General features: G+C 41.1%; 1 protein-coding gene across 9 annotated transcripts in view; it reads right to left on the bottom strand.

Moving 5' to 3' along the window:
• Nucleotides 1-1,448: 1,448 nt before the first annotated feature.
• pax2a (paired box 2a) overlaps nt 1,449-10,042 on the bottom strand; it is a 29,637-nt gene continuing 21,043 nt past the window's right edge. For 4 of the 9 annotated variants that reach the window (XM_085182960.1, XM_085182962.1, XM_085182961.1 and 1 more), the window contains 3 exons: nt 5,815-5,916; nt 4,422-4,508; nt 1,449-4,239 (listed from right to left, as the gene is read on the bottom strand). In XM_085182960.1, the coding sequence (XP_085039086.1) occupies nt 4,163-4,239; nt 4,422-4,508; nt 5,815-5,916 (266 nt within the window). In that variant the 3' untranslated portion in view covers nt 1,449-4,162. Of the gene's footprint in view, nt 4,240-4,421; nt 4,509-5,814; nt 5,917-7,056; nt 7,273-10,042 lie in introns of all 9 variants that reach the window. The other 5 variants (XM_085182968.1, XM_085182967.1, XM_085182969.1 and 2 more) reach the window with 3 other exon arrangements.

Here is a 10,042-nt window from a genome sequence, read left to right as displayed (position 1 = left end):
CTGTAGCAGGTCTTGCTGCAGATATTGATAACTATATATGTGTGCATTATGCTATTTTATCAGGCTGTTCCTAGCCTGTGAAATATTATATAAATACATGGGAGAAAAAAAGTTTTGCAGCACATGAAATTTGAGCAGTTATTTAAATGAGAATGTTTGAAACTTTTGAGTATGGGACCTTATTTTTTCAAATAAGGGCACACAAGCTTATGTATAATTTCCATTTTTAGATCTGATGTGATGAATAATCACAATTATTCATCACAGAATAATCTGTAATGTTAAAATCTCACTGTTATATTGTGGGTCCGAATGGTACTTTTTCACATTTTGCATCTGACAATATATAAACTTTCACATATGTGAAATGTAATGCAGTTGCTTCAGACTGTGTCCACCTACCAGTGTCTTATTTTGCTGTTCATATTATCAGTGACAGGCATGAATCATGCCAAATAGGCCTAGCTATAGGGCATCACCAAGCCAAGCTGACAATAAGGGTGAAGTGTTTGAGTAAATCTTGCACGAGGCCCGCTGGCCCCCATGGCAGGGCCTCTCTGTGTGGGTTTGAGAAGCCCTGAGGATGACAGGTGCTTTTCGTAATGCCTAACTGATGAGAGCCAATCAGTGGGCTCCATTCTGCTGGTGTGTGTCTCTTCTCCTGTTGTTGTCATCTGGCCCTCTAAAGTAAAGATGAGCTTGACTGACAGATGCATCCGGGTTCACAGTTTATTGGTTTCTACGAGAGAGCCAGATATGCCAATTTAGACAGGGTAGTGACAAAAAAGTTCCCATCTAAATGGAATAATTTTACCACTGGGAATACTCAGCTGGGAGAAGAGGGAGTGTTAGCGCTCGCGTGTGTGTATGCGGGTGTGTATTTTATCTTTTAACAAGGCCTGAATGACAAACACATAGGACAGTTATGGGCTGACAGAAACAGAAGCTTTTGATGCTTCACAGGGGATCCATGAAATAAACAATAGGCAGAGGAGGCAAAGAAATTGAATTACAACTGGCTGGGCTTGTGTGTTTCAGAGTAGAAAGTGGAAGTGAGGCAGCACCAGTGTGGTATAGCAGAATGAAACCAATGCATCATTAAATATACTGGAGTCATTGCTCGCCTGCCTTCCCAACTGTCCTGCTTCTTTGTTTAACACTTTTCTTTCCTCCAGCAAAGGCAAATCTTCCCTTAAACACGGGAATAGGAAATTTTAAACAGCAGTCACGATTTAAAGGATTTCTTCAGAGATCTAAACACCAACACGCACAAACTGTGCTACGTTGTGCAACCTTTGTCTATTTCCTCTTAGAGAGCGCCTCGTGGATTACTGACTGTTCATAAAGTCAAACGTCAATACACCAGCAGCAGGAACGCTCGCCGGGAACCTTGAACTCTGAATCATTTTCTTATGGGGTTAATAATGAGGGGACACCGAGTCAACGACAGACATATAAAAGAATTTATTTCTCATGTGCACAAAAAGAATTGGAACAGAACTGAAACAATGATTGAGGCCACAAGGCTTTCCATATAGATTTTCATCAGAAATCCTTTTTATGTCCATGACACATCTCCTGTATCATCTTTACAACGGCACAGGGCCCATTCCTGCAAAGGTGCTCCACTTCATAAAGCAAAGATTTTGCTTGAATGATGGTGGCATGCACTCTGCACCAGTGTTTCACTCTCAGATGCAAGTAGACAGAAATAGTTAAAATCCCAAGTGCAATTTGTAGAGGATAGCTTCTCTTGAAGAGCAGAACTGCAGTCTATTTCTCTGTTATCTGGTGCCCTCAGCAATGACACTTAACCCTGGTACCAGAAGATGCATTAGCTTGTATGGAATTAAATAAAATAAAAGTTATTTTTTTGATGCCTTCTGCTAAACTGTCAGCAGCAGAGTTGAGAGAGTGGAGGGGAAGAAGTATGGGCGTGTTTCTTTACATCGAGGCACAGATCACTGTAATTTGGAGTAACATAATGAGCACGACATCTACAAATAGCAAACAGGACAATATCTTTGATTGTTGCCAAGGACATCAGTTTGATCGCATCTTAATTTCAGGGAATTTGCGGAGCAAATGTAAAAACTAGAGAATAATTATGTCACACTGGAGGTCTGTTGTACTTTTGCAGCTTTTATGCTGTTCTCAATGGGGATAACTTATTCTATACAACAAAAGATGATACAGAAAGCCATTGAACTCATTGCATAGTGACATAAAACATCATCATGACAATATCATGAAAATAAAATAAAATGACAAAGACAACCTATGTGATGTTAGCATTTGGAACCTGCTATTGATGTAGCCATAGGTTAAACAGCTGTTGTGCCATTCCTCAGAGCACAACATTACATTTAGACACAAATGTAATGCATGTTTTTTTTCAGTCTGTATATCTACAAAGGGAACCAGTACATTAGTATGATACTGCGATGGTTTTTTTGTGTCTGTGTGTGTGTGTGTGTGTGTGTGCATGTGTGTGTGAGTGACAATATATTTACAGAGAATTGTCTTCACATTATTCACAAATCCTTCTATAAAGCAGCATTTCATTGCAGTTAGTGGAATATTAGATCACTGAAGTTCTCCTTTCGCACTACAAATGCAGCATGATGTTCACCAGCTGAAATGCCATGACATACATGTTCAGTGTTGACTTATTTAAAAGATAATACTGCTTTATTTATGCATACATATACTGTAAATAAAATATTAAATATCAAACTAAGTCTTTGGCAAATGTAGTTAAGAGTACATTCACAAAATATTTTCCAAAACTTAAAATGAGTCAGTATTTCCTTTCAGCCCCTACGGAGAGTGGAACCTAACTTCGTGGAGGGTGGTGAGTCTGTGTTTTTAAAGGCAATTAATTTCAATTAACAGGCATGAATTTATGTTTTAAAAAAACTGGTCTGTAAGGCAATTGTTGAAGCTAATTTGCAGTCGGTTTGCACAACTGCATGCAGCTTTCTAAACTGTGTAGGCATCTATTGGCGTGACTAAGTAGCTGAATGAGATACAGTTGAACTGAAAGGATTTGCTCATGTAGCCAAAGAGTTATGGCTTCACTTTTACTTGGAAAAAAGATGTTCATACGCAAACGGGTCTGTTAGCTTGTTAGCTTTGTGTTTTTCTAAGAATGCAACATATATATTTTCAACTTATGCTTATTAAATGGTTAATTGTAGGTGAATGTACCACAAAAAAAAAGAGAAAAAAGCTGAGGTTATAGTGCAAAAAAAAGAGAGCAAAGGATGACACTGCGCACGTACATGGACATGAGGGAAATGTGACAGCCGTTCTGAAAAATCATTGTTTATATTAAAAAAAAATGTAACAGAAAATATAATTTAAAGTATTCCAAATTCTGGCAAGACCATTTTAAGTTCACGGTCACCACATTTTTAATACTTTGCAAAATGATTTACATTTTTACATCTGATTGTTTGCCACGGGGAGCGCGATGTCGCCAGGGTCAGTAAACGCTGCAGGGCATGCTGTGTTCGTCTTATAATTTAAGTGTTATCAGAGAAATGGGAGCAGAAAAGTTCATCAAAGCACCAGAGTAAAGCCCGCTCTACATTATGGAGCCAGGATCTCGTTAATGGTCAGAGGGGCCCACAACACTGGTTTAATTCGCTACATTGTTAAGCTATAGGACCACTGTCATCTCCCCCTGGACGTCTGTCTTCAGAGCAGAAAAATACTGCAGTTCATTACATAAAGGAATGTGACGATCCATGAATAAAATAACAACAACAACAACAACAACAGCAAAGAAACAAAAATTAAAAACCCACGACATTTTTTCCACATGGTTTTCTTCACACTGTTTTTCTTCAATTTATATGTTATAATATATATATTTATATAATCTCTTAAAGTCATTCTGGAAACGCCTGTGAGAGAATAAGGGCATGACAGGTGAGTTCTGAATGCCCCCGGGCCCTTTTGACCCAAAGTGTGTGTGAGACGCTGAAGCTGGTTGCATCTGCGTCGACCTCGGCCATCCTTCCTTCACAACGCACTTGCTGACGGGGGTTTCATTTAGGATTCCACCTCGCTTCCCTTTGACCTCAGTGTTTCTCAGACAGGGACAATATGGAGGCCGAAGCTCTGGCCCTGCAGTTTGAGCTGGTCTCTGGTGTAACTAGTGGCGGTCGTAGGCAGTGGCAGCAGTGGGAGGTGCGGAGCCACGGGATGCGGCACTATAATAATAAGGGGAACCTGAAAGTTAACAGAAGAACGAACCGTTGGAAACCACGAGGTCAAACATGATGTAAGACACGTGTGTAAAAGTTCTGAGGATGCGCTGAATATTCAGAGACTGACTTTTTAGGTTTTAAATAGGATTTAAATTTTAGAGCATGTTCAGCATGACAGTTTTTTTAATGATGTCAGACACTTACTTAATAACGCTGGATTGCTGAACCGCCAGGCTTCATTGTAAGTTGTGTATTGTGGATGAGAGTAGGGGTTTCCAGAAAAATCCCCTCCTAGGGAACAAAATGGTAAAAATACATATTCATAAGAAGCTAATAAACAGAAAAATTCAAAAGCATACCATACAGTTACATTTGATTTTTTTCCCACAACAATATTACTGACACATCAGTTCTCTGGACGTCTGTACAGCTTCTCCAGAGTCCCTTCAAGTGAGTTAATTGTTTTATTGCCTGCTCTGTTCTGTGTGTAAGTTTGGACTTACACACTCACACTTTGCTTCAGACCCTCTCTCATTGTCCTCTCCCTGCAGGTTGTAGTGAGAAGCATGGGAGGGTGAGGGGATATCACAGAGCGATGCTGCAGGCCCACAGGTTTCTTTCTTTTATGGCACTATAAAGGCTGGGTTTTATATGAAGCTGCTGAAGAATGGCCTTTGCTTTAACGGTGTTTGGGCCCGGTCACTAAATCTTAGTTATTCGCCACTGGGTGAAAAAAAAAAAAAAAAACACAAAAAAACCCACAACCCCTGGATTAAGAAGGTTTTGCTGTGTTTTTCTACTTTTTGGGGGGTGTCTATGCACACTTTCCAGTTGTATAAAACACACATATTTTTTTATTTGATTTGAGATATGTGTTTTGACCTCTATCTATAGGCTTAAATCACGTGCTAATGCTACACGGCTGCTTTGATTGTTTGTCAGTGTTAGGCACATGTCACGCTGCAATAAAGGGAATTGTGTTTTGAGTTGTTTGGAGCACAGATCTACACATGCTGGCAGCATCTTCACCGCTGGTTGTGTAACTTAAGCTCATCCCTGAGAGAGATAGTGATTTAAATATTTACAGGCCCTCCACGCCTCTGTGTTTTGACCCTTAACTGTTTGCTGTGAACCTGAACTGCAGGTTAAGTAGAGGGGAAAGAGATACGCTCTGCAGCCCTGGGTGTCCGGGGAGGCGAGGAGAGGAGCAAAAGCAGTGTTTATCGATGGGGCTGGTGAGAGTGCGCTGTGTGGACACGGCGAGGGTAATGAGCGCTGGGAGCTGGAGTGTAACTGAGAGGAACTGTCCTATCTCACGGCCACTGATTGTGGTGATCGCCTATCGAGTTCATCTAATGTCCTCATCCACAGACGCTAACCGCACGCTAACCGCAGTCTAACAAAGCTATAACAAGCTTGCTTCAATCCTTTGAGTCAAACGCAGTGATTTAAAGTGTCCTTGCTGTCTCAACAGTGAATTTATGTTTGATGTTTTTGGGGTTTTTTTTTTGTAGGGTTAAGTGACCGTAAATTTTACAGTATCAACCTGACAGGTACTATGTGTTGCAAATATGTTAGAATTAACTATATCACCTACCGGGAACCATTCCAGCAAGTGTGGATGTGGGGTAGCTGCCTTGTCCTGTGGGGGGGACATGAGGTGGGTAGCCAGGTAAGGTGGTACTAGCCATATCTCGACCTGCAGACACACAGAAGGAGGATCTGTATCACAAGGATGATCACAAGGAGAAAAGTTAAATGTATATTCTACTTGAGAGAGTGGGTTTAAGCTGAAACCAGTCCAGCGTGTGTAGCACTCAGCTTGCTCTGTCCTGGATTTGAGGTTTTTTCCTGTAGTGAGTGCCTAATCACAAGAATAAAAAGCCACAAAAAAAAGGTGTGTGCTATGTCATAACCGAGCTGATGCAAACTAAAATTGTTCTGGAAGAAGAAGAAAAAATGTGCTACCAGTAAACATTACGGATAAGTTTCTACATTGAGCAACATGGAAGAGTTTTGTCATTAAATTGATGATAAAAGATGGAAACGAAAACCTTCCTTCGAAGCATATTGCTTTTGGAAACGTCTTGTACATAAACACAAAAATCACCAAAGTGAAGTGATGCATATAGCCACCGAGAATAACAAGCAGTGCCCCTGTCTGTCACAATGCATCGACTCATCCTGTTTTTTTGTAAAGGCAAAACCAGATATTTTCCAAAAATGTTCAGAAATATGTAAAATGTCTGCTGTCCAATTATATATATGTATATCTCTCCTGGGGTCACATATCAATATCATGACACTACAACAAAACATAGCATACTAGTGTCAAAAGCAGTGTTAGGAGCATCAGGCCAATGACAGCATCACGCTGGCCTCTGCTTTATATTCAGCCCTTTAATTAACCCTGACAGCAACCCAGCTAGATGAAGGGGCACACATGACTGGCAGCTATGGGTTTAAGGCGGGCCCCAGTATCAGCCTATATCTGCGCCTTTGAAACCCCCTGTTTTGGCCTCCTGTGGCCCCCTACACTTTGGCCCTGTCATGAGGCTGTAAGGACCAGAAAGTCTACTGTGACAGTGAGAGACGAGCAGGGGGTCAAATGCAGAGCAAAGCACGGAGGGAAAGGGTAGAGATCGTCTGCTCTTAATGAGAGCCAAACGTTCAACTTTGCTCCTGTGTACACAACTGCAGGGCCCAAAAAGAGCAACAGGGGAGGCATCCACATCAATTTGTACATAACTGAGAACTGAGACTAAAAGTGAGCACAGAATGAATAAAGAAACCATTTGAATTATTATCCGGTTACGGGGCCTTGTGGGAAAAGTTGTACCTGCTATAAAGGGCTGGCTGGCATACTGGCTGTAGCAGGAGCTGTGAGCATGGGCAAGGTAGCTGGGAGTAGATGCATCTACTGAGAGGCTGGACTGGTGGGGCAAGATGTCAGCTAGAGCAGAATCCCCAACAGAGGAGGGGGTGAAGGGGGCAAAGGATGCCTCATGGGGCTCTCGCTTTACACACATGGAAGGTGGATATGACGGGTGAGAGTCTGGCAGGTGGGGGGAAAAAAAGAAAAAGAAAAAGAAAAAAAATTGATACAATGCAGACATACAACTCCACACAATCTGTACATACGTTTATGTCAGTCACTCACAAGTATGGTGAGATGGATTTATAGCTGTGTAGATGTCCAAACTCAAGCGTAGACGGGTAACAGCAAAAAACAAAAAAATTAGATCTGTCGCTGACATAGACGCTCGTAATTAAAGAAAGAGGGGACTACAAATCCCTATCCGATTTAACGTATTAATTAAAGGGAGCCCAAAGAATTAGGAGCAATACATTAACTTGCTATCTTTTAAGAACTTACAAGCAGACATTTTATATGAATACTGAATAGATAAGCAGTCTTTACCACTTGATTTGTTCATTTACATGGCTTATAATAATAATCTCATATGCACCTAGCGGTAATTCATTCAACTAAGTGGAAACGTACACCAGTGAAATGTTGCAACAACACATCGCGCCTGATCAATCAAGCTCAAATGCGTAAAAAATTTCCCCAAGGTTTTGGGAAAACAAACAACATAATCTCACAGCTGCTTTCTCACAACAAAATCACTCCCACAAATAACCAAGCAGCCGGCTTGTAGACAGTTCAAAACTCTGCACTTTGATCTAATTTGGCTGATGAGTCTTGGCATCTTTCATTTCAGCGTCTCTGCCTCTCGAACCTGTGCAATCAATGTGAGCTCTGTTTCTGGCCTCTCCGTGCCCACTGCAAGCCTGTTGTGTTTTTGCGGGGGCCTGCAGGGAGAGATGGCTCTTTCCCGACACCATGATAGCCTCATTAGCTGCTTCTCCCATCATTGTTGTTTTACAACAGGACTGTGTGTTGCGATTCCTCATTAAGATAAGGGCTGCTCAATGGAAGGGGAGTGCAACAATGTCAACCATAAGAACCTAATTCCAGAGAAACAGGCAATGTTGCTCACTACTTTTCTGTAGGAGCAGAAAAATAAAATTGTAGGCTCTCCTAACGTTATTCTCCTTCTTTGTCTTGGTGATAGCTAAAAATGTGGATTTAGACAGAAGTACTGCAATTAGACTGAATCTTTTCTTAGAAAAATGACAACACTATGGGGAAAAGACACAGTGTGAACAATGTACAATCTTTTCTAACATATGATCAGATCATTAAAAGGAACGTTTGCCCCGAATCTTTGGCATGAACAGAAGTATTCTAATGAGTGGGCTTTCCATTTAATTGGATGGACCAAAATGTTGTCACATGTACTGCCCAAGTATGTCATAAGTTATATTGGAAAACGGGGTCTACATTTAGGAATGACGGCAAATCCCTTGTGCTTAGTTCTGCTCTTCAGTTAATTATAGCCAACATGTAGTCTGTTAAAGCCTTTGAAGTTCAAACAGCTCTCAAAAGTCCAGTTACAAGAAAAAAATACTGCAGAGGACAATGCTAGCAGCTAGCTTGTTTCAGAAACACAGCAAAGCATCATATTCCACCTGCACCTGAGCCATGAAATCACGATGACATCAAGTGTAAACCCATGAACCGAACACAAATCTCTACTAGAGAGAGCCTGCAGTGCAAAACAGCTTTATGACAGTCAGATTTTTAAAAAAGAAAATAATTTGATTCTCTTTGTCTTTATTGTGTGTTGCGGTTTTAAAAAAATGAACCAACTGTGCAGCAGTGAATTCAGAGGGCTTTTTTATGTGCACCTTGCTCATGCGCGCTATTATTAGAAACACCCCGTTGCCAGGTTATTTTCTTCACTGGTAACAGTTTATAATTGGGGTACAAAGTACGTTACGCTAAAGAAACACTAATGACGAGTTAATACATCTGGATGTACCGTAAATTCCTGCTGTTCACCGACTATGGCTTCAGTTAATTTTTAATAGATCACCAATCAAGGGGTGGTTACTCAAAATTATCCACCAAACTGTATCGATTTCAGGTACATTTGGCTTTATTTACCTTCATTTAGGACTTAAGTGCCACAAGGCATCAAAAACCGAGACTAAACCCTGTCCTGTCGGCAGCTTTTGGAATCTGAATGTGATGTTGTGCCAAACAATATTTCTGAAAAGTCTAACTGTGAATTCATGATATATCCTGTATTAATTCAAGCGTGAAATCATCAAGGGACTAACATTAGTATGGTTTGCGCTCTTACTCTATGCATGCTGGGACTTTAATTTTGCGAATGAGGATGTCTAACATGAAGTCAAGGTCAAGCCTGTTTACACTGAATGTGAGACTTCCTCCATACTACTGTAGGCTTCCGTTTTCTCAGCGCCCGAGCAACCGTTGTCAAACAGACAGGGGTTACAACGCAACAACAACCGATACAAATGCTGCGTTCAAGACCACTGAACTCTGAAACTAATCAGACATGGTGTTGCTTATTGTCCTGGAGACAAGGCAGCGCCTGGGTAAAGGGAGCCTGTCAAATCGAAGGCCCTGATGATGGAGATGGAAGATAAACTCAGGGTCCTTGGGGACTTTTCTCCTCAGCAAACACATCTTTGAATGAGCGGAGATGGTATAGAGTTCTCCAATAGCTGTCTCTGCTCCATCACTGATACTACATCGAGACCCCATCAACCATAGAAATGGACTGTTAAGAACCTACAGCAATCCTCCGAGTGATGCTTCCAGATATAGCTACAAAAGGCTTCTCTCAAGTGAGCATTTCATTTTTAAACGTGCACCGAGGAACTTTGCTGCACAAACCATTTACTGGGAGAACTCTTGTTTAGAAAGGCTGACATTCAATCTACAGAGA

The sequence above is a fragment of the Neolamprologus multifasciatus genome, chromosome 13 (genome assembly GCF_963576455.1).
Source record: "Neolamprologus multifasciatus chromosome 13, fNeoMul1.2, whole genome shotgun sequence".
In the NCBI taxonomy this organism is placed as follows: Eukaryota; Metazoa; Chordata; class Actinopteri; order Cichliformes; family Cichlidae; genus Neolamprologus; species Neolamprologus multifasciatus.
The sequence above is the reverse complement of the archived record's forward strand: the minus strand, read 5'-3'. Positions and strand labels throughout refer to the sequence as shown.